Source organism: Erinaceus europaeus, chromosome 4 (genome assembly GCF_950295315.1).
Source record: "Erinaceus europaeus chromosome 4, mEriEur2.1, whole genome shotgun sequence".
Classification (NCBI taxonomy): domain Eukaryota; kingdom Metazoa; phylum Chordata; class Mammalia; order Eulipotyphla; family Erinaceidae; genus Erinaceus; species Erinaceus europaeus.
The window spans coordinates 73,126,579-73,149,241 of record NC_080165.1 but is presented as its reverse complement, the minus strand read 5'-3'; the positions used below and the strand labels follow the sequence as shown (position 1 = coordinate 73,149,241).

General features: G+C 37.1%; 1 protein-coding gene across 49 annotated transcripts in view; it reads left to right on the top strand.

The window, feature by feature from the left end:
• RIMS1 (regulating synaptic membrane exocytosis 1) overlaps positions 1–22,663 on the top strand; it is a 557,900-nt gene that overhangs the window by 374,463 nt on the left and 160,774 nt on the right. For 41 of the 49 annotated variants that reach the window (XM_060189926.1, XM_060189936.1, XM_060189927.1 and 38 more), the window contains 2 exons: positions 18,498–18,623; positions 20,199–20,261. In XM_060189926.1, coding sequence (XP_060045909.1) covers positions 18,498–18,623; positions 20,199–20,261 — 189 coding nt within the window. The remainder of the gene's footprint in view (positions 1–18,497; positions 18,624–20,198; positions 20,262–22,663) is intronic. The other 8 variants (XM_060189974.1, XM_060189962.1, XM_060189961.1 and 5 more) reach the window with 1 other exon arrangement.

The window sequence follows — 22,663 nt, the reverse complement described above, 5'->3', positions numbered from 1 at the left end:
TTCCCCCAAGCCTGAAATCTGATATGTAGGTGGATCCAAGTTATTATCTGGGGAGATGATGTCATGGCTGGAAAAAGAACCAGAAAGCTGGATCAGGGAAGAGAGTAGCTCTCTAATATAGGAAAGGGCTATAAATATTGTTGACTGTAAACCCCATCGATTTGATGTGATCTGGGGCCTATATTCAGTTTAGGAGCCTATGTGACCTCTGCATCCCTGTAGATCTGAGCTCACATTTTGTAGTCATGAGTAGGAACATTCCAAGCTGTCTCTCTATAGAGCCTATATTTCCCCGAGTCCTGGAACATCTAGAGTGGAGCTTACTTTCCTGCATGCTTCTCTCAGTTCATACCAAATGATATTGCATCCACCGATCCCAACCTAATCAATGCAACGAGTACCACCTCAGCATGCTTCACTTCAGACTGTGTTCAGAGACATCAGGCATGGAATGTCAAACCTTCACCCTCATTACTCGGGTGAGACCTTTCCTTTCATAGTATTCTCAAATTCCATTCCAGGAAGTTCACTTCCTAACCAAGCCCCAAAACCTAGATATAGGCCAGGTCCCATGAGATAGAGCATATGTTCACATGTATCCATAAATTAGGGCAAAATATATACCTGAAAGCAAAAATACACAATTATCTGTAGTGAGTCAGTTTATAATGAAACAGTGTCTATTTTACCCTCCTCACCTACTTCCTATTACAGTTCTCTCACTCACTCCAAAGCTAACCTCATCAAAGCAAGGACTGCAAAAGCTGAATAAGGGCAAGAGACTGGCATACTTTAATGATGACTCTTTAGTCACTATCAGGCCATCCCATCAGCTGGGACCCTATTCGGGGAGTCCTAAGATTCCCAAATAGACATGATGGGCCTAGACCTCGAATAAATCCCTCTCTCCATTGTTACCAGTCATTCCTAGTAGGAACAACACAATAGACCCCTTTGTGGGACCCCATAATTGCCCTCAACTTGGATCGACAATGGTAGAGAATGTTCCTCTGTGATACATACACCTGAGGAAGATGGATCAATACTGGGGCAGCTTGGAATCCTCCCAGCCTGTTTCTATCTTTCCCTATTATGCTAGAGTTCTGGAGAGGCAAGGTTCCAGGACACATTGGTGAGTTTGTGTGTCTAGAGAAGTTAGGATGGAATATTAATAGCATCCGCAACATAGTGTCTGGAAGGTGGCAAAAATAAAGTGAGATAAACTTGTAAATTAACAGGAACCAAAAAATAGGAACATAGCAGATGATATTAGGGGTTATAGGGTGTAACAAAGCTAGAAAGTCAATTTTAGGCATATTTCTAGGGGCCCACAACTATGGAAGTTTTTGCTTGAGTTTGATAGCTAGCATGAAGTTGGATAAAACTATTGTCTCGGAAAATGGTGTCAGAGTGGAGAAAAGGGCTAGAAAGTTGAATTAGGGAAAAGAATACCTTTCATTCTTTTTAAAAAATTTTCTTTATTGGGGAATTAATGTTTTCCATTCAACAGTAAATACAATAGTTTTTACATGCATAACATTTCCCAATTTTCCATATAACAATACAAACCCCACTAGGTTCTCTGTCATCCTTCTTGGATCTGTATTCTCCCCACCCACCCACTCCAGAGTCTTTTACTTTGGTGCAATACACCAATTCCAGTTCAAGTTCTACTTGTGTTTTCTTTTCTGATCTTGTTTTTCAACTTCTGCCTAAGAGTGAGCTCATTCCATATTCATCCTTCTGTTTCTCACTTATTTCACTTAACATGAATTTTTCAAGGTCTATCCAAGATCGGCTGAATATGATGAAGTCACCATTTTTTATAGCTGAGTATATATATATATATATATATATATATCTCACAATTTGCTCAGCCACTTATCTGTTGATGGACACCTGGTTGCTTCCAGGTTTTGGCTATTACAAATTTTGGTGCCAAGAACATATGTGTACACAGATCTTTTTGGATGGGTGTGTTGGATTCCTTAGGATATATCCCCAGAAGAGGAATTTCAGGATCATAGGGTAGGTCCATTTCTAGCCTTCTGAGAGTTCTCCAGACTGTTCTCCACAGAGGTTGGATCAATTTACACTCCCACTAGCAGTGTAGGAGGGTTCTTTTGACCCCACACCCTCTCCAACATTTGCTGCTGTTACCTTTTCTGATATATGACATTCTCACAGGAGTGAAGTGGTATGTCACTGTTGTCTTTATTTGCATTTCTCTGACAATCAGAGACTTGGAGCATTTTTTCATGTGTTTCTCATCCTTTTGGATCTCTTCTGTGGTAAATATTCTGTCCATGTCCTCCCTCCATTTTTGGATGGGGTTATTTGTTGTCTTGTTGTTGAGATTTGCAAGTTCTTTATATATTCTGGTTATTAACCCCTTGTCTGATATATGGTATGTAAAGATCTACTCCCATTCTATGAGGGGGTCTCTTGGTTTGGATAGTAGTTTTCTTTGCTGTGCAGAAGCTTTTTAATTTTATATAATCCCATAGGTTTATGCTTGTCTTAGTCTTCTTTATAATTGGATTTGTTTCATTGAAGATGTCTTTAAAATTTATGTGGAAAAGAATTTTGCCAATATTTTCCAATAGTTTGTGGTCTAACATGCAAGTCCTTGATCCACTTGGAATTTACTTTTATATTTGGTGAAATATAGTGGTTCAGTTTCATTCTTCTACATGTTTCAACCCATTTTTTCCAACACCATTTGTTGAAGAGACTCTGCCTTCCCCATTTAATAATCTGGGTACCTTTGTCAAAAGTAAGATGTCCATAGGTGTGGGGCTTACTTCTGGGCTATCAATTCTATTCCACTGGTCAGTATGTCTATTCATGTTCCAGTACCAAGTGGTTTTGATGACAATGGCCCTATAATACAATTTGAGATCTGGGAGTATAATGCCTCCGGATCTGTTGTTTTTTCTCAAGATTGTTTTGTCAATTCTAGGTATTTTATGGTTCCAGATAAACATTTGTAGCATTTGTTCTATTCTCCTAAAAATGTGGTTGTGATCTTGATGGGGATAGCATTAAATTTGTAGATGGCTCTGGGTAGTATATTCATTTTGATGATGTTAATTGTTCCAACCCATGAACATGGAATACCTTTCCACTTCTTTGTGTCTTTTTCAATTTCCTTGAGTAGTGACTCATAATTTTCAGTATACAAGTCTTTCACTTCTTTAGTTAGGTTTACTCCTAGATATTTTATTGTTTTTGTTGGTATAGTAAAAGGAACTGATTTCTGGATTTCAATTTCTTCTAACTTAGTGTTTGCATAGAGGAATGCCACTGACTTTTGAATGTTAATTTTGTAGCCTGACAACTTACTGTATTGCCTGATGATTTCCAAAAGTTTCTTGCTGGATTCCTTAGGTTTCTCTATGTATACTATCATGTCATCTGCAAATAGGGAGAGTTTGACTTCTTCTCTTCCAATCTGTAACCCTTTAATTCCTTGTTCCTGCCTGATTGCTATGGCAAGAACTTCCAACACTATATTTAATAGTAATGGTGATAGTGGGCAGCTCTGTCTAGTACCTGATCTGAGGGAAAATGCTTCCAGTTTTTCACCATTGAGTATGATGTTGGCTGTAGGTTTGCTATATATAGACTCCACTATATTCAGCAATTTTCCATCTATTCCCATTTTTTGTAGTTTTATATTTTGTCAAAGGCTTTCTCTGCATCTATTGATATGACCATGTGGTTTTTGGTCTTGCTTTTCTTGATGTGGTGGATCATGTTGATTGATTTACGTATATTAAACCAACAATGCATGCCTGGGATAAACCCCACTTGGTCATGATGAACAATCTTTTTAATATACTGCTGTATCCAGTTGGCTAGAATATTGTTCAGTATTTTCGCATCTATGTTCATCAGCGATATTGGTCTGTAGTTTTCTATTTTGGTTGTGTCCTTGTCTGCTTTTGGTATAAGAGTGATGTTGGCTTCATAGAAGCTGTAAGGGAGTATTCCAGTGTCTTCAGTCTTCTGGAAGACTTTTAAAAGGAGAGGCATTATCTTCCTTGAAGGTTTTGTAGAATTCATTTGTAAAACCATCTGGTCTAGGACTTTTATTTTGGGGAAGAGTTTTGATAATTGTTTCAATTTCATTAGCTGTGATGGGCCTGTTCATGTTATCTAGTCCCTCTTTACTTAATTTTGGAAGTTCATAAGTATCTAGGAAATCGTCCATTTCTTCCAGGTTCTCTATCTTGGTGGCATAGAGTTGTTCATAGAAGTCTCGCATGATATGTTGAATTTCTGCGGCGTCTGTTGTGATATCTCCTCTTTCATTTAGCATCTGATTTATTTTGGTCTTCTCCCTTTTTTTTTTTTTTTTTTGTGAATCTTGCTAAAGGTTTGTCGATTTTGTTCACTCATTCGAAGAATCAACATTTACTTTCGTTGATCTTTTGTATGGTTTTCTTATTTTCAATGTTATTGATTTCTGCCCTAACTTTAGTGGTTTCTGTCCTTCGAGTTGCTTTAGGGTTCCTTTGTTCTTCTTCTTCTAGGTCTTTAAGATGTGCAATCAGGCTGTTTATTTGTGCTTTTTCTTGTTTCCTAATGTGTGCTTGTATGGCTATGAACTTCCCCTCAGTACTGCCTTAGCTGTGTCCCAAATATTTTGATAGCTTGTGTCTTCATTTTCATTGAACTCTCGAAACATTTTGATTTCTTCCTTGATTTCCTCTTTGACCCAGAAGTTGTTAAGAAGTGTACTGTTGAGCTTCCACATTTTGGCACTGTTACTAATCTTTTGTTGATTGTTAAGTGTTAGTTTAATTCCACTGTGGTCTGAGAAGATGCTTGGGATGATTTCAGTGCTCTTGAATTGGCTGATGCTGTCTTTGTGGCCTAACATATGGTCTATCCTTGAGAATGACCCATGTGGATTTGAGTAAAATGTGTATTCCAGTTTCTTGGGATGAATGACTCTGAAAATGTCCAATAGTTCTAGTTTATCTATCTCTTCATTTAGCTCCCTTATGTCTTTATTGATTTTCTGCCTGGATGATCTGTCTGGCTGACAGAGTGGGGTGTTGAAGTCCCCTACTATGATTGTGTTACTGTTAATATATTGCTGTAGCTCTTTCAGTAGAAGTTTGATGTATTTAGATAGCTTCTCATTGGGTGCATAGATGTTAATAATTGTTAAGTCCTCTTGATTGACTGATCCTCTGAGCATTAAGTAATGTCCATTCCTATCTTTTAAAATCTTATCTGTTTTAAAGTCTATCTTGTCAGATATGAGAATAGATGTTCCTGCCCATTTTTATGGGCCATTGCTTGTATGATAGTTTTTCATCCTTTCACTTTAAGTCTGTGTTTGTCTTTTTGAGTTAGGTGGGTTTCCTGTAGACAGCTTATTGTTGGGTTGTATTTTCTGATCCATCTTCCTACTCTGTGTCTTTTAATAGGTGAATTCAGGCCATTTCCATTTATTGATATCAAAGATTGAAGACATTTTAATGCCATTATTGTAGAGTTTTAGAGTGTTCTGATATATGGCCTATTTATGGTGGTCTGACTATTTATAGGAGACCTTTCAGAATTTCTTTCAGGGCAGGCTTGGTGATTGTTGATTCTTTCAACTGTTGCTTGTCTGAGAAGTTTTTTATGCCTCCATCTAGTCTGAATGACAGTCTAGCAGGTTATAGTAGTCTTGGCTGAAAGCCTTTCTCATTGAGTACTCCATAGATATCTTGCCATTCTCTTCTGGACTGCAGTGTTTGTGTGGAGAAGTCTGCTGCTAATCTTATGGGTTTTCCTCTGTAGGTGACTCCTTGTTTTTCTCTTGCAGCCTTCAGTATCCTTGCTTTATCTTTATTTCCTTCCATTCTAAATAGGATGTGTCTTGGTGTCTTTAAGTCTGGGTTAATTCTGTTTGGGACCCTCTGGGATTCTTGAACCTTTACGTCTTTGATGTTGTCTAGACTAGAGAAGTTTTCAGCTATTATGTCCTGAAGAATGCTTCCCTTACCTCTCTTTCTTCCTCTGGTAAGCCAATAATGTGTATATTGTTTCTTTTAAAGTCATCCCATAGGACTCTGTTGTTGTTTTCAGTATCACTTAATCTCTTTTTGAGATCTCTTACTTATTTTTTAGTTGTCTCTAATTTTTTTCCTCGATCTTGCTAATTCTGTTTTCAGCCTCGTTGATTCTATTCTCTCTCCCGTCTACTGTTTTCTGGAGTTCATCTATTTTGTTACCATGTTCTGATACTATTTTAGCTTGTTCAGCTAGTTGTGTTCTTAGCTCAGCTATTTCAGCTTTCAGCTCTGTAATAACCTTGAGATAATTAGTGTTTTCTTCCAGAGTCTCATTTGTTGTTCCTGTATTTCTGATTACAATTCTCTCAAACTCTTTACTGACCTCTGTGATTATTTCCTTAACTAGTGTTTGGATGTTGACTTCATTATTTTGTGCTTCACCCTTTGGGGTGCTTTTAGCTGGACTCTTGTCCTGGTTCATTTCTCCAATATTTCTTCTTGTTGGTTTAACCATTTTATATATTATGTTATGAGTTCCCTCTCTCAGTACTTTTCAAATTACTGATCACTCTTGCCTGGATTGACTTGTGTCTAAGTAAGGTAATTAAAGGGTTCACAGTGGTGGAATTTAACAGTAGGCTTCTTAGCTTAATCACTGACTCCTGACCAAGACATAAAGCAGGGTGTGGCAGAGATAATCCAGTGGTTATGCAAAGAGACTTTCACAGCCCCAGAGTTATGCCACAGAGGTATAGGTCTTCTCCTGAGTTTCCTGGTTAGATCTCTGTCCCCTGGTGTCCCTCCATGCTGCTGCTCCAGTTTCTGAGGGCAGTAGCAATGGAGACTCATAGAGTTGCACTTGGTTGAGTCTCTGGGGAGTCTTCTCCTCCCTTCAGCAGTCCCTTTGTTGGTGGAACAGACTGGAGGTGGTGTCTCTGATAAACTGCAGGACTGTTACCAGCCACTTAATGTCTCCCTAGGCTCCTCTCTGTCCACCAACCACACATGTTTGTACTCACTGGTGATTTGGTGATTTGGCAGGTTCCTGAAGTCATTCTAGCTCTGTCTGTTTTGGTCCCTGGTGGTCTCCTTTGGTATTCCTAGTTGACCCGGGAGAGGAGAGGAGAGGAGAGGGGAGGGGAGGGGAGGGGAGGGGGAAGGGGAAGGGGAAGGGGAAGGGGAAAGGGAAGGGAGGGGAGAGGAGAGGAGAGGAGAGGAGAGGAGAGGAGAGGAGAGGAGAGGAGAGGAGAGGAGAGGAGAGGAGAGAAATAGATCTGCTGCTGCTCATAGCCCCACCTCCGGAAATCTCCCTCCACTAAGAATAGCTGTCATTCTTGAGAAAAAAAAAATATGTGGATAGAATTAACTATTTCTGTTTAAACCCTGAGTCCCCACTGGACTGATCTCACAGCTCAGTCACATCCTAGATCATTACAGGCTGCACTCATTTCAGAACTAGTCTTCCCCTTCAGAGACTGGGGCAGTCCCTACTATCACTGCTTTAGGGTGAGAGCAAGGTCTTGGGAAGGTCCACAGAAGGTTTTGATGACATTCCTAATATAAGTGACCAGTGATGATGTAGAGAGGGATCTATTAGTGGTCTAGGCCCATCATATTTGTGTGAGAATCTAATGATCCCCTGACTAGTGCCCCAGATGATGAGGTTGTGTGATATTGAACAAAATGGCCATAATTAAGTAAGCAAGTTTTTTGTCCTTATTCAATTTCTATAGTCCTCTCTTTATCTGACGAAGTTAGACTTTCTTCCAGTTGTTTAAGTGTTGAGTGTCATTTGCTTAACCCAACAAATTAGGTTCCTGGGATTTGAATTTTGCGATCTGTCTTCTTTGGTAGGCATTAACTCTTCCTAAAAGGTTTTGTAGCATTCATTTGTAAATCCATCTGGGAAGGTTTTTGATAACTATTTCAATTTCAATTTTTTAAAAAATTTATTTACATATGAAATGGAAACATTGACAAAGCCATAGGATAAGAGGGGTACAACTCCACAGGATTCCTACCACCAGAACTCTGTATCCCATCCCCTCCCTTGATAAGTCTCCTATTCTTTAACCCTCTGGGATAATGGACCCAAGGTCATTGTGGGATGCAGAAGGTGGAAGGTCTGGCTTCTGTAATTGCTTTCCTCCCTGAACATGAGCTTTGAAAGGCCGACCCATATTCCCAGCCTGCCTCTCTCGGGTTCTGGGGAATCAGAAGTCCAGAACACATTGGTGGGGTTGTCTGTCCAGGGAAGTCTGGTTGGCATCATGCTAGCATCTGGAACCTGGTGGCTGAAAAGAGTGTTAACATACAAAGCCAAACAAATCGTTGACTAATCATGAACCTAAAGGCTGGAATAGTGTAGATAAAGAGTTGGGGGTGGAGTCTCCATTTTATAAATAGCTAGTAGGCATATTTTAGTTATATTCCAAAGGGCCTGTGGCTATACTAGTTTTTTTTATCCCCTGAGCCTGAAATCTGATATGCGGGTGGATCCTATTGTCTGGGGAGATGATGTCATGGCTGGAAAAAGTACCAGAAAGCTGGATCAGGGAAGAGAGTAGTTCCCAAATATGGGAAAGGTATATAAATATTGTTGACTGTAAACCCCATCGATTTGATGTGATCTGAGGCCCATATTCAGCTTAGGAGCCTGTGTGACCTCTGCATCCCTGTAGATCTGAGCTCACATTCTATGGTCATGAGTAGGAATGAATTTCTTTGACTATGCTTGGCCTGTTGATGTTTTCTAATTCCTTTATCTTTAATTTTGTAAGGTTTATGTTTCTAGGAATTCTTCCATTTCTTCCAGGTTCTCTAGTTTGGTTGCATATAGTTATTTTAAGAAGCTTCACATGATACTTTGGTTTTCTGTGGTGTCTGTTGTGATAGCTTCTCTTTAATTTACATTCCCCCTTTATTTGATTCCTCTCTCTCTGTCTCCCTCCCTCCCTCTCTCTCTCTCTCTCTCTCCCTCTCTCTATCTCTCTCCCTCTCTCTCTCTATCTCTCTCCCTCCCTCTCTCTCCCTCCCTCTCTCTCTCTCTCTCTCTCCCTCCCTCCCTCTCCAGGTTTGTCAATTTTGTTTGCCCTTTCAAATAACCACCATTTAGCTTCATTGATCTTCTGTATGGTTTTTTTTTTTATTTTGTATGTTATTTATTTCTGCCCTAATTTTAGTTATTTGAGTCCTTCTGGTTGCCTTTGTTCCTCTAAGTTCTTAAGGTATTTAGTAAGGTTGTTTATTTTAGCTTTTTCTTGCTTCCTAGCATGTGCCTCTATAGCTGTGAATTTCCCTCTTAGTATGCCTCAGCTTTGTCACAAATATTTTCATAGCTTATGTCTTCATTGTCATTTGATTCTAGGAACATTTTAGTGTCTTCCTAAATTTCCTCTTCTAACCAGTAGTTGTTAAGTAGTTCAGTTTCCATATTTTGGCACTTGTAGTAATTTTCTGTTTATTGTGAAGTGTTAGTTTAATTCCACTGTACTCTGAGAAGATGCTTGGGATTGCTTCAATGCTTTCAAATTTGTTAATGCTGTCTTTGTGGCCTTATACATGCTTTATCCTTGAGAATTCCCCACATGTACTCTAAAGAATGTGTATTCCTATTTTCTGGGGTGAAGGACTCTGAAAATGTCCACTAGATCTAGTCTAACTCTGTTTAACTCTTGTTTCTTTACAAATTATTTGCCTAGATGATCTGTCAATTTGAGAAAGTGGCATGTTGAAATCTCCTACTATTCCCATGTTGATATATTTTTATAGTTTTTGCAGGTATTTGAGATATTCAGATGGCCCTTCATTTGGTGCATAGATGCTAAAGATTTATAAGTTATCTTGGTTGAATGACCCTCTGATCATTATGTAATGTTCATCCGTTCTTTAGGCCCTTCTACTAGTAGTGCAATTTATTAGGTCTAAGTCTAATCATAGACTTATTAAGCACTTTTACTTTGAGTTATATACTTGCCCTTGCTTATGGATAAATGTACACCTGTACCCATCACCCTAAGCCCTAGCCTATACCTAGTGTTTGTAACTTTGTTAGATAATATGCCATCTGAAATGAAAGTAGGTAGTCCTATGTGTTAAGAAGCTCTTACCAGATTAGAGGAGTTAGGAAGTTGACATCTCAACCTGAAGTAACAGGTCAGTAGCAACAGACTGTGGCAGGACAGTACTGGTTGCTTTGATTTAGTTCATGTCAACAGAGGTATTATGAAGATAAGGATCAGAGACAAGAATCATCAAGATACTAATGGGCATAGTCCTAGACGTTCAAGGGCTAGAAGAAATAAACATCTTAAGGAGAATGGGAAGGGTTCCTTGTCTTTTTAGAAAGAGTTTAAATAGCAGTAGTTTATTATTATAACCAAGTTAGTTGGGGTTTTGTTTATTGATGAAAACCCACTTGTTATGATCTACTATAATATACTTGACCTCACTATGCTTAGTGTCTTTTATCTATGGATCACCATGTCTTAGATATTCACAGGGCCAAATGGTTTTGATCTATCTGGCCTAAAGTTGTAGGTATCTTGGATATTTAAAAGACTTATATACCCATCTTGGACAGAGCTAGAAGGAATTATGTTAAGTGAACTAAGTCAGAAAGATAAAGATGAGTATGGGATGATCCCACTCATCAACAGAAGCTGACTTAGAAGATCAGAAAGGGAAACTAAAAGCAGGACCTTATCAAATTGTAAGTAGGGCACCAAAGTAAAAACCCAGTGGTGAGGGGTAGACATGTAGCTTCCTGGGCCAGTGGGGGGTGGGAGTGGGCGAGAGGGATGGGTCACAGTCCTTTGGTGGTGGGAATGGTGTTTATGTACACTCCTAGCAAAATGTAGACATATAAATCAGTAGTTAATTAATATGAGAGGGGGAAATCAATTGTATGTCTCAAAGTTTCTCAAAAGACAAACTGAATCTTTTTAATATATAGGCTATGTATTTGATATGCGGACTCTCTCAAAAGCCTAGACCAAGTAGATTAGAAGCTTCCAATAGCACAGCTATATACAAGATACTGGGTACTGTACAGCAAACCATAACAAAGGGACTTTTCAAAGTTAACCCAATTAACAAATAATGTGATGATAATATTAACTATTGATTGTCTTTTTGAACCCTAAGACAGCAGGAACCTCACATATTCACTATAGAGGCCCTACTTCCCCCAGTCCTGGAACCCTTGGATAGGGCCCACTTTCCCGTATGCATCTCCCAATCCAAACCAAATAATATTGCATCCGCCGATCACAACCTAACCAAAGCAACGATTGCCATCTCAACATGCTTCACCTCAGACTGTATCCAGAGACTTCACGTGTGGAATGATAACTCTTCAGCTTCATTACTCGGGTGAGACCTTTCCTTTAATAGTACACTCTAATTTCATCTCAGGTAGTTCACTTTCTAACAAAGTCCCATAATCTAGATATACACCAGTTTCTGTGAGAGAGAGCTTATGTGCACACGTATCCATAAACTACTGCAAAATATATACCTGAAAGCAGAAGTACACTAGAGTTTGCAGTGAGTACCTCCCTAACACTTCCTCTCCACTATTCCAAGCTTGGGATCCATGATTGCTCAACAAATTGTTTGGCTTCATATGTTAACTCTGTTTTCAATCACCAGGTTCCAGATGCCACCAGGATGCTGGCTAGGCTTCCCTGGATTGAAGACCCCACCAACGTGTCCTGGAGCTCAGCTTCCCCAGAGACACACCCTACTAGGGAAAGAGAGAGGCAGACTGGGGGTATGGACCGACCAGTCAACGCCCATGTTCAGCGGGGAAGCAATTACAGAAGCCAGACCTTCTACCTTCTGCAACCCTCAACGACCCTGGGTCCATGCTCCCAGAGGGCTAGAGAATGGGAAAGCTACCATGGGAGGGGGTGGGTTATGGGGATTGGGTGTTGGGAATTGTGTGGAGTTGTACCCCTCCTACCTTATGCTTTTGTTCACTAATCCTTTCTTAAATAAAAAAAAAAAAGACTTATATACAGATATATTTTAGAGATCCTCGAACAATTTAAGCTCAGTGTCAGAGTTTGATCTTCATACAAATCTGAAACATTAAAAAAAATGTATATGCAGAGCTATGGTCTAGGAAGTTAGAGCACTTGACATATTAAATCTATCCCCCCAACATGTTAAATTAATAGTGATTTATGAGATCATGAACTAATAGGATTATAGTTTCACATCTTTCCTACCACCAAGGAAACCCCAAGATAACCACTATAATTTTCCACAGTCTTGGATATGAGTTGATTTTTGTTTCTCTATTTATTTTCAAGTTCTTGTGTTCAATTTTCTAAGTTCCACCTATGAGCGAAACCATCCTGTAGTTGTTCTTTAACTCCTTACTTACTGCAATAAACATAGTCTTCTCCAATGCTATCATTTTTATCCCAAAGAACACAATATCGTCTTTTTTCATTGCTGACTAGCACTCTGTTGAGTATATGTCCTATAAAAATTTTATTTGGTCATCTATCGAAGGACATTATGGTTGTTTCCAAGTTTTTTCTAGTGTTAATAAAGCCACAGTGAATATGGGGAGGGTACATATATCCCTTCAAATCAGTCAATGTATCTTTTGAGTAAATGCCTAAGAGTGTCTGTTCACATCTTCTGCTCACTTTTTTTATTTGGTTGCTTTTTTTTTTCTTTTTCTTGAGCTGTATGAGTTTTTATATATGTTTGATATCAACCACTTGACTGAAGTATGGTGTGCAAATATGTTCTCCTAGTTGCTAGGTTTCCTGTTTATCTTTGTAGAATTCTCTTTTGAGGTGTAGGTGCTTTTTAATTTGATAAAGTTCCATTTCTTCAGACTTGATTTTGTTTCCTCTGCCCATATGGTTGAGTCTCCAAACATATCCTTAGTGTTAATATCATGAAATGTTTCACCAATATACTGGTATGTATTTTATACTTTACGTCTAATATCCATATCTTTGATACATTTTGAGCTAATTTTGATGTATGGAGTTAATTGGTAGTCTAGTCTCATTGTTCAACTTGTGGCTGTCTAGTTCTATCAGCACCATTTGTTAGAGACCTTTTCCCTCATTGGGCAGTTTTAGCCCCTCTTTTTGTATATAAGGTACTGATAAGTGTGTGGGTTTAGTTCTGGGCTCTCTGTCCTAGTCTGTTGGCTTATATGTTTATTTTTGTTCTAATACCACACTGTCTTAACTACTGTTGCTTTGTAATATAACCTAAAGTCAGGCATTTTGATGCCTCCATTTTTCTTTTCTTTTTTTCCTCAGGAATGCCTTTGCTATTCATGCAAATGGATTTTTGAATAAGTTTTTCCATTTCCTTGAAAAATGTCATTGAGATTTTTAATAGGGATTGCATTGAATCTATACATTGCTTTTGGCACAATTGCCATTTTAATGAAATTTATTTTCCAATCCATGAACGGGATATTCTTATATTTCTTTGTGTTATCCTGTTTCTTTTTTTAAAGAGTGTCTTAAAGTTTTTCTTGAAACGGTACTTTACATTCTTTGTTAGATTAATTCCTAGGTATTTAATCTTTTTGGGTTCAATTCTAATTTGATTTTGTAACCTACTACTTTACTGAATTTATTGATGATTTCCAGTAGTTTTATGGCAGAGTTTCTGGCTTCCTCTACATGTCTGAAAATAATGATAATTTAACACCATCCTCTCCAACTTGAATTCCTTTGATATCTCTTTAATGCCTAATTGCAATGGCAAGGACTTCTAGGAGCATGTTGAATAGAAATTTTGAGAATGGACATCCTTGTCTAGTTGCTGATTTTAGGGGGGAAGTTTTCAATTTTCCCCCACTGCATATGATGTTAGTCATATATAGTCATTAGTATGTTGAATTTTCCTTCCACTCTCAATTTCTTTAAGGACCTTTATCATAAATAGATGTTGGACTTTATCAAATGCTTTTTCTATATCATTTGATAAAATCATGTAATGTTTATCCTTCTTTTTTTTCCCTTTATTGAGGCATTAGTGTTTTGAAGTTGACAGTAAATACAATAGTTTGTACATACATAACCTTTCTCAGTTTTCCACACAACAATGCAACCCCCACTAGGTCCTCTGCCATCTTTTTCTAGGACTTATACTCTCCCCGTAATGTTTTATCTTTCTTTTCACTGATATAGTGAATTATATTGATTGATTTACAGATGTTGAACCATCCCTGTTTCCTTGAGATGAATCCCACTTGTTATTAGTGGATTATCCTTTAATTATGTTGTTGGATTTGATTATCTAAGGTTTTATTGAGGATCTTTGCATCATTGTTCATCAGGGAGGGATATAGGTCAATAGTTTTCTTTCTTGGTAGGGTCCTTTCCTGCATTGATCAGGTTAATATTAGCCTCATAGAATATGTTTGGGAGTATTCCCTCTTCTTCTATTTTCTGGAAGAGTTTAAGGAGGATATGTGTTAGTTCTTCTTTGAATGTTTTACAAAATTCATTACCATAGCCATCTTGGCCCAGGCTTTTGTTCTTGGATAGGCTCACTGTTTCAATTTCTTTACTAGTGATTGGCCTGTTAAGTTTATCTACTTCCTCTTGTGTCAAGGTTAACAGTTGGTATAACTCTAAGAATGTGTCCATTTCTACTACGTTGTAAAATTTATGTCCTTGGGAGTTGGGTGGTAGCTCAGTGGGTTAAGCACAGGTGGCACAAAGCGCAAGGACCAGGGGGAGGGTCCCAGTTCGAGCCCCCAACTCCCCACCTGCAGGGGAGTCACTTCACAGGCAGTAAAGCAGGTCTGCGGGTATCTGTCTTTCTCTCCCCCTCTCTGTCTTCCCCTCCTCTCTCCATTTCCCTCTGTTCTATCCAACAGCAACAACAATAATAACTACAACAGTAAAACAAGGGCAAAAAAAGGGAAAATAAATAATAAAACATTTTTTAAATTATGTCCATAATGGTCTCACATGATGTTTTGTATCTCCCCCTCATCTTTTATAATGTCTCCTCTCTCACTTCTGAATAATTTTACCATAGATGTCTCTCTTTTTCTCTTAATGATTGTAGCTAGTGGTTTATTTATTTTGGTTATTCTTTCAAAGGATCAGCTCTTAGTTTCATTGATCTTCTTAATGGTCTTTTTGTTTTCTATTTCATTGATTTCTGCCCTGATTTTTTTATTTTTTGTTAGTGATTTAATAATGATTAACAAGATTGTAAGGTAACAGGGATGCAATTACATACAGTTTCCACCACCATTGTTCCATGTCCCATCTCCTCCAAAGAAGCTTCCCAATCCTTTTTCTCCCTTGAGTAAGGACCAAGATTCCTTATTGTCGGGCTAGCTTCACAAGAGAGAGAGAGATGACCCAGGGACTAAGCTCCTGGCAGCAAAGCAATACAAATCTTTATTCATTCGATCGCCCCAGAGTCGGGCGCTAGCACACCTGGTTAAGCCACGTGACACCAACTGCAATGGCCAGCAGCCTCTCGGTCTGCACACCCAACCTCCTACAACTTGGGACATGGAAGAGACAAGCCAGAAATGGAAGTGGCTTGACAATACCATACATGGTTAGGAGAGGGGTGGAGAAAGAGGCCAGGAATGGTATGAACCTCCCCAGCAATTGTTGCTAGGGGTTCAACTGGCAGGATTAGCAATACCCTTGGGGGAGTTAGGAAGGAGACCATTAGTCATTTGAAAGAAAAAGCAGAAGATTGATAAATAAAAGTTTGGGCCATAGTATCAGGGAATTTAGGGTGGTTCATGAGGCAGAGACAGGATAGATGTCCCCTCAAGTCAAGCCCTGCCAAGCTCAACCATATGCTCACAATTTCCCAACACCTTATGGGTTAGAAACTCCCAGAGGGTTAAAAAATAGGAAAGCTATCAGTGGAGGGGATGGTATACAGAGGTCTGGTGGTGGGAATTGTGTGAAGCTATACCCTTCTTATCCTATGGTTTTCTCAATGTTTCCTTTTTATAAATAAAAATTAAAAAAAAAAAAGAACATGTAAGGCCTGCCTTCTATAGTTGCTTCTCCACTGGGTATAGACGTTGGCAGTTCAATCCATACACCCAGCCTATTTCTGTCTCTCCCTAGTGGTGGTAGGGTTCTGGAGACCAGAGACTTATGGACACCATTTGAGATTATCTGCCCAGGGAAGTCAGGATGCCATCATAGTAGTGCTGTGTTGTTTTGAATCTGTTGCATGGAGAAGGAAAATGGTGCAGTCCTCTGTCTGTGCTCTTAATTCATTGTGTTTCATTTCCTTCCTCAAATGCCATCTCAACCCAACCTTTCACATAAGCACCCCACCCCCTAAGTTGTGGTGCTTCTGAGGATGGCTTAGCTGTGCTTCCTGAGTTTTGCTAAGTTCTACAGTTGTAGATATATATGTATTGTTTGAGGGGACATCTGTTCTGTTCCTTTTTCTTTATGGCTACACTTTCCAGAAGTTTCTCAGTATACCATTTTACTTACTTTTTGCTTCTCAGATTTGTGATGAGAAATCTGATAAAATGCTATCAGCCTTTTATTTATATCTCGATTCTCTAGCAGCATTTACTTCTTTTTTATCCTTGCTTTTTATTAGTTTTACAGTGATGTGTCTTGGTCTATACAATTTTGAATTTGAAAACTTGGATGTTTGCTTTCTGCATGTCTATGCTTTGAATATTGCCCAGATGTGGAAAATTTTTCTGCTATGATTTCTTTGAATTTAGTCTCTGTTCTCTTTTCTCCCTCAGAATGACTTTCATATTTACCTTTCTTATGTAGTCTATTTCACAGAAAATTTCTTTATTTTTCCTAAATGTCTCCTCTCCAGCATAGTTTTATTCACAGACCATATTTGTTGTATCATCTAGCCCTGATATTATCTCCTTTATGTGACTGAGTCTACTTCCTATGTCATATATATGAACCTGAACTGTATTCAAATTGTTCTTCACTCCATATAACTCTGGAGTTTTACTTTCATGCATTCCAGTCTCTTAGTAAATTCTGTTCAGAGTTGTTCTTTTATGATTTCCAAGTTTTCAGCAAATTCTACTGGAAGTTCTTTTGTGTTTTGTAACTCCATGGTGAAATGATCTTTTAGTTCTTGAGTATTTGCATGTTAAGTTTAGACTCTTGAATTTCCCTCATAATGAGGTTTCTAAATTCTTTCTCTGACCTGTGCTTCAACCCTATATATTCATGGGATTTTTCTGTGTACTTTTCTTACTATACATTCTACCATGACTGTAGTTTGGTTAGGTTTCAGCTTATGCATTTAGTAATTTCTGTTTTCTCATTCAATAAGTGACATTGCGACTGCTTTTCCCAATTACCATACTTTTATATGGGGGAGTGGAGGATGGGCTAATATACTATGTAGCACTGGTTTTATATGTGCCTATGCCTAAGTTTGTTTCTTCAGATATCCCAACTTAGATTTGATGAGATTTCAGGTGATTTTACTAGTTGTTCAGAGGAAAAACCCATGGCTGCTTCTTCTTCATGTCTATGATTCTGGAAGTCTTCTGTCACACAGTTTATAATAAATGTCTTATATTCTGTTTCCTAGATTTCTTTCCTAATATGATAAACCCTATGATAATGATCATACTTGTAAAGAGAAGTAGCACAGGAGATATGTTGAGAGAAAGAACATAGTTACTTTAAGGTTTTTTTATGCTGATATTTTCTATTAGTGATTCAGTGATGATTACCAAGATTATAGGATAAAAGGGATACAATTCTATATAATTCCCACCACCAGAGTTCTGTATTCCATCCCCTCCATTGAAAGGTCCTTATTCTTTCTCCCTCTGGGAGTGTGGACCAAAGTTCTTTATGAGGTACAGAAGGTGGAAGGTCTGACTTTTGTAATTGCTTTTCTGCTGAAGATGACCATTGGCAGGTCAATCTATACCACATCATGTTTTTATCTTTCCCTAGTGGGATAGGGCTCTGGGGAGGTGCATATGACAATTGTAGGGGGTTTTACTTTTTAATAAAGATTTGAAAGAAGGTTGGAGTGGCCCAGCAATGATGCATCCAGTAGGATGCCGACACTGCCATGCACAAAGATTTGGGTTCAACTCCCTGGTCTTTACCTGAAAGTGGGAAGCTTCTTAAGTAGTGAAGCAATGCTACAAGAGTATCTCTTCTATGCTCTCCTCCCACCCCCAATTTTTCTCAGCCTCTGTCAACAAAAAGGATAAAAAAAAAAAAAAGAGCTGTCAGGAGAGGTAGATTCATTGTACAGACTTGTTGGCTATTAAAAAAAAAAGTTAGTATAGTTCAGCAAAGTGAGAAAGTTGTGGAAAAATAAATGTCTTTATTGATAAAATAAGTATTTCGTTATGATGCCAACACATTTCAAACCATTTTAGTTGCTTGCCATCACTGTTACATAGTCCCTCTTCTTCTCTTTGCGTGTTCTAAGAAATTAAAACTATTTGATACATATTAATTCTTGTAATTATTTTAGGAGTTTAGATGAAATTCATCCAACAAGAAGGTCACGTTCTCCAACCAGACACCATGATGCCTCCCGAAGTCCAAGTGATTACAGATCCAGAGATGTGGATAGTCAGTATTTGTCAGAACAAGACAGGTATTTGCTTAAATTTTGATCTCAACATTATACATTTACCTTTTCTCCTTTTTAAAATCCAGATATCTTGGCAATGTATAGTAGAGAATAAAGTATTTTACCTCTCAAAATGAACTTCTCACAAGGAAATAATAAGATAAACTAATAGAAACACAATTCTAGGAAATCTTTGAATAACATTATGTCATCACTATAGTTGTATATGTTTTTTATTGATATCTTTTCATTCAAAAGTTGTTTGCAGTTTTAAATGTACTGATTATTGTTTAGATGCTAACATTCATGATAGAAGAGTACATATATAAGCACTTTGCTGATATATTTTTTGTGGATTTCAGTTTTGTTGATGCAGTTTATAAAATGTTCTTGCTTGTTTTACTTAAAAATGATAGATACAGGTTGTTTGGAAATTCGTAGTATCGAGTTTCTGTGAGAACTTCAATAATACTGTTCTATACCTGTTTTTCTTTAAAATTCATTTCCAGAACATGCCTGTAAAATACAAGATAATCAGGTTTATTCTTATAAAAGTTTATACTTACTTCAACATTTGCTTATGAAAAGTATTTCCTGGATATAATTATAAAAAAATTACATTATGACTGTATTGTTCTACATACCTGTGGACTTTCTTCTTAAGTAAACACGTACATATACAATATGTCTAAACACAAGTTCAGGATAAGATTTTATGGAGGTTTCTTTTTCAGGAAGGAGTAATGAAATTATATTAATGCTAAATGATTTACTTTTGCTGCTGTAAACAAGGAAACTGAAATGGAGTTTCTTACTCTATTATCATCACTCTACTATGGAAAGTGGCATCTTGATTTTCAGCAGTTTTAGTTGGTACTGTGATAAGTAACTACTTAGAGAATAGAATTCCACATTGCTCAATTTGGGTTGAGTGAGAGTCACTTTGTTAGCTTTCACTGGAGGCACCATCAATGTAACTGAAGAAGAGAAACAACACACTTCTTGGTGAGACATTTAATAAAGTGAAATTAATATCAGTGCAAAAAAAAGGAAAAAATAAATAAAGCAATGCAAGCCAAATATATTACTGTTTAACTAAGGAGAAGCCTAGCATGTGGTATTGCATTTTCTGAGGCCTTAAAAGCCAGAAAAATTACTCTTCTGTAAGTTGTTAAAAGTAATAAAACATTTTTAGGGCTCCCTTTATTAGCAGAAAGGCTAGATGTATACTTACAAAGTTATTAAAATACCCAGATGATTTGAATCAAAAGTAGATGTCTGTGTCTCACTTGGTGATAATTTTATTTTTTATTTTGTTTTGTTTTAATATTTACTTTAATATCTATAAAATTACTTTGAAATACAGTATCAAATCAGCAACAGCTAGGACTTTGACCATAATGTTTGTACTTTATTGTTTAAACTTTTTAAAAATACTGCCATGTTTATTTTTGTTTAACTTCTTAAGCAAAATATGCTAGTGCAGACAATCTGGTTTCTTCCTTTTTCATGTTTTCATCTGCATACCATTGGCATAACCCATTCATTTAATGCTTCATAATTTATCTGTTTCACTCACCATCCATCCTGTCTGTGCAGTGAGCTTCTTATGCTGCCCAGAGCAAAACGAGGACGAAGTGCAGAATGCCTACATACTACCAGGTAAATATAGGGATTTGGTAATGGTGATTATGTGTGGTAATTCTCATTCCATTCTACTCTTCTCGTGTCCTTTCCATAGTCTACTATTATAAATATGTAAAATTTATTTCCCAAATTTTCAAAATTCGTTTTACATGGAGGTTATAGAAAAACTCCATATGTATTTCCATTCTGATTCGGGCCAGCCAATTCCTTCTTGTATTTTAAAAACCTCCAAAGATTGATGAGCTTCTGTGGTGATATTTACAGATCTGAGGAACCAATACCTGCACTTAAAATTCTAAATGCTCACTATGAGCTGATACTAATGAATGCCCTGACACACACACACACACACACACACACACACACACACACACACACACACACACACACTGCTGTCTAATCACAAAAGTTCCAAAGTTCCAGTCTTCTGTGTATGACAGTGCTTTTTTTTCATGAATATATGTACACACACACATACACACACACCACGCACACAAACACACACACCACACACACACACACACACACACATTGCTGTCTAGTCACAAAAGTTCCAAAGTTCCAATCTTCTGTGTATGACAGTGCTTTTTTTTCATGAATATATGTACGTACACACACACACACACACACACACACACACCACTCTCACACACACAAACACACACACACACACATACACACACCGCTGTCTAGTCACAAAAATTCCAAAGTTCCAATCTTCTGTGTATGACAGTGCTTTTTTTTTCATGAATATATGTTCATTTTGTTTTAGACTTTTTAATTTTGGACCTACTGTTGTTTATGTACAATTTCTTTTTATTATTCTTTACTAGTTCATTTTGAATGTCTGAGTTTTCATTCTTGATAGTGAAAAAAAATTACCTGTTAAGTTTTAAATCCTTCTTTCTTTCCTACCCATACTAGAGGAGAAATGCTGTAATACAGACTTTTTCATAACAGCAGATGATAATTTATGTTACCTCTTTTAAATGAGAGGGAATTGGTAGCCAGATATCCTATGACATAGGAAGAGGATAATTTAGCGAAGTGTGATGACCCCTATATTGAGGAAATATGAAATTCCACTCATATGACAACAGCAATCTTGTGCAGCAATATTCCCTCAATAAATTAATAAAGCTTAGGACCTGATGTTTTATTTTCAACTCCTTACATACTTAAATTCATTTTTAAAATAAATATAACCACTTAAAATAAATAGACCACTATGAACCTGTAAGTTATTGATGATTTGAATAAAATATAAAATGAGGAAGTATTAAATAAGTGAAACAAACAAATAAACAGAAAAACTCAAGCCTTTTATCCAATAAATAATAATTAGGAAAGATGTGTAGCTGCAATACAGAATGGCAAGGACAAACTTTAGGTTCTGCTTAATAATACATGATTATTCTATTAAGTCATTTTAATTTTCACATATATAAATTTATGCTACTAGTAATTATCTCCATGTTTGTCCTGATACAATAAAAATAAAAATGTTAATTTGTGATCTTAGGGAAAATGCAACATAAATATTGTAAAAGAGATTAAATTCTTTATAATGTTAAACTTTTTGGCAGTGCTTCTTGACAAATTATTATTAATATGAATAATCAATTAACAGATTCAAAAAGGTATTCCATTTTTATATGATGTGATTATAACTGTAAAACAGAGTAAACAGAATATTTATTGAGCATCTAATACATGTGAGCTACCCCTTCTCCATGTGGGTATTTATTTTAAATAGCATTTATTTTATTTTTTTAGATACACACAGAGAAAGGGTACAGTACTGAAGCTTTCTTCAATGAGTGAAGGCAGGACATGAACCTGAGTCATGCATGGGGCAACACACCACATTATCCAAGTGAGCTGTTTTACTAGCCTGCACATAAGATATCTTAAAATCAAGCAGTTTGAACAAGAAAAAGGAAGGTCACTTTGACAGTTCCTCTACTCTCCCCCATCCCGAGGCAGCAAATATCTTTCCTGTGACAGGCATCCTTCTGTCGGTATTTTTAATGCACACCGATAGTCTTATTATAATAAAGATATTGGCTTGTGAGAAATGTTATGATGCATTTTGGCATCGAAAAGCACATAAAAACACATCGTGATTTTTCCAACAACCCAGTATTTTTCTTGCTATTATTTTCTACTTCTTTAAAATATTAGGCTGTGCAAACTATCACAATAAATTTTATCATTTTGTACAATATTATGTCAAAAATGAATCTTCTTTTCACCTTAGAATTTAAATAAAATAACAATTTACTGTTCATAATATTTATTGAGTGCAAGGCACAATGTTAAGTATTTAATGAACTTAATTTTATGGTAGGTACATAATATTAATATATTTATGTACCTATTTAACAAAAGAGGGAAATGCCTTAATTTTTAAGTGA